At 49.4% G+C, this 1,570-nt stretch overlaps 1 protein-coding gene across 1 annotated transcript; it reads left to right on the plus strand.

Moving 5' to 3' along the window:
* The first annotated feature begins 474 nt into the window (after positions 1–474).
* LOC112579593 (olfactory receptor 1S1-like) lies at positions 475–1,455 on the plus strand. Its single transcript, XM_025266296.3, has one exon. The coding sequence runs from the start codon at positions 508–510 to the stop codon at positions 1,453–1,455; it is 948 nt and encodes a 315-aa protein (XP_025122081.3). The 5' UTR covers positions 475–507.
* The last annotated feature ends 115 nt before the right edge of the window (positions 1,456–1,570 follow it).

Below are 1,570 nucleotides of genomic sequence, written 5' to 3' on the forward strand. Positions count from 1 at the left end.
AGCACCTACATGACAATATATTCCCAAGGGTTCCTAACACTTAGCTGTTTCTACTTTACCAAACTCTTCACTTTAATGACTCTTCAAAAGGATGCAGGTGAGTGGTGGGAAAGGTCTTAGGACCAGTTAGTTCAATTTTTAAGTAACTCCTTCAGGGCTGATCTAGCATCTTCAGAAAACCACGTACATCATTTATTGCCCTCAATTCAGGGCATCTAACAACATTTGGAGCCAACTGTAAAAATCACATTCAGAACCATGTTAGAGCTTAAAACATATTCATTGAGAAGTATCTATCATGTCCCTGTCTTTTCTTTCTAAGGCATTTCCTGAGTCTCTGCACAGCTGAAATAGTTCCCTTATAAAGTAACCTTTTTCCACCCTTCATTCCCCTTCAGCCTAGAAGGAGCGCCCACCTCCCTACCATGACCCCAGTTGAATAGTACCACATTGGGTTTCCTTGTGGGGGTGAAGACTTTGTGTTCCTTTCTCCAGATCAGCAGAAATATGCATCAAGGAAACCAAACAAGCGTCTCTGAATTCCTCCTCCTGGGACTCTCCACCCAACCTGAGCAGCAGGAGCTCCTCTTTGCGCTTTTCCTGGCTATGTACCTGGCCACTGTGGTGGGGAATGGGCTCATCATTCTGGCCATCGGCTTGGACTCTTACCTTCACACCCCCATGTACCTCTTCCTCGCCAACCTAGCCTTTGCTGATATTTCCTCCATTTCCACCTCAGTCCCCAAAATGCTGATGAATATTCAGACCAAAAGTCCATCCATCTCCTATGAGAGCTGCGTCACACAGATGTATTTTTCTATTGTCTTTGTTGTCATTGACAACTTCCTCTTGGGTGTCATGGCCTGTGACCGCTTTGTGGCTATCTGCCGCCCTCTGAACTACACGGCCATCATGGGACCCGGGCTCTGCCTTTGGCTGACTGCCATCCCCTGGGTCCTCAGTAATGCTGTTGCCCTGACACACAGCCTTCTGCTCCTTCAACTGGTCTTCTGTGATGGCAATGCCCTCCCGCACTTCTTCTGTGACTTGGCCCCGCTGCTCAGGCTGTCCTGCTCAGACACAATAGCCAATGAGCTCGTGCTCTTTGTCGTGGGCTCGTCGGTCATCACCCTGCCCTTCGCCCTCACCCTCATCTCCTACGTCTGCATCGTCAGGGCTGTCCTGAGACTCTCACCCACAGAGGGGCAGTGGAAAGCCTTCTCCACCTGTGGCTCTCACCTGACAGTCGTGTTCCTCTTCTATGGGACCATCGAAGGGGTCTACTTCTTCCCTTCATCCTCTGACCCTGACAACAGAGACAAGATTGGGGCAGTGCTGTTCACCGTGGTGATCCCCATGATGAACCCCTTCATCTACAGCCTGAGGAACAAGGACATGAAAGGGGCCCTGAGGGGACTCCTCCATGGGAAAAGGGCTCTCCCTGTGATGCCCTGAGCATCTGAATTCCTTTGTCCCCATTGCAAAATGGATGATTCTGCTCAGCATCTGTGGCGTAGATGGGATGATTTAACTTTTGATGAGCTTTCAGAAATCTGTCTCCTATTCCAAA

Source organism: Bubalus bubalis, chromosome 16 (assembly GCF_019923935.1).
Source record: "Bubalus bubalis isolate 160015118507 breed Murrah chromosome 16, NDDB_SH_1, whole genome shotgun sequence".
Taxonomy (NCBI): domain Eukaryota; kingdom Metazoa; phylum Chordata; class Mammalia; order Artiodactyla; family Bovidae; genus Bubalus; species Bubalus bubalis.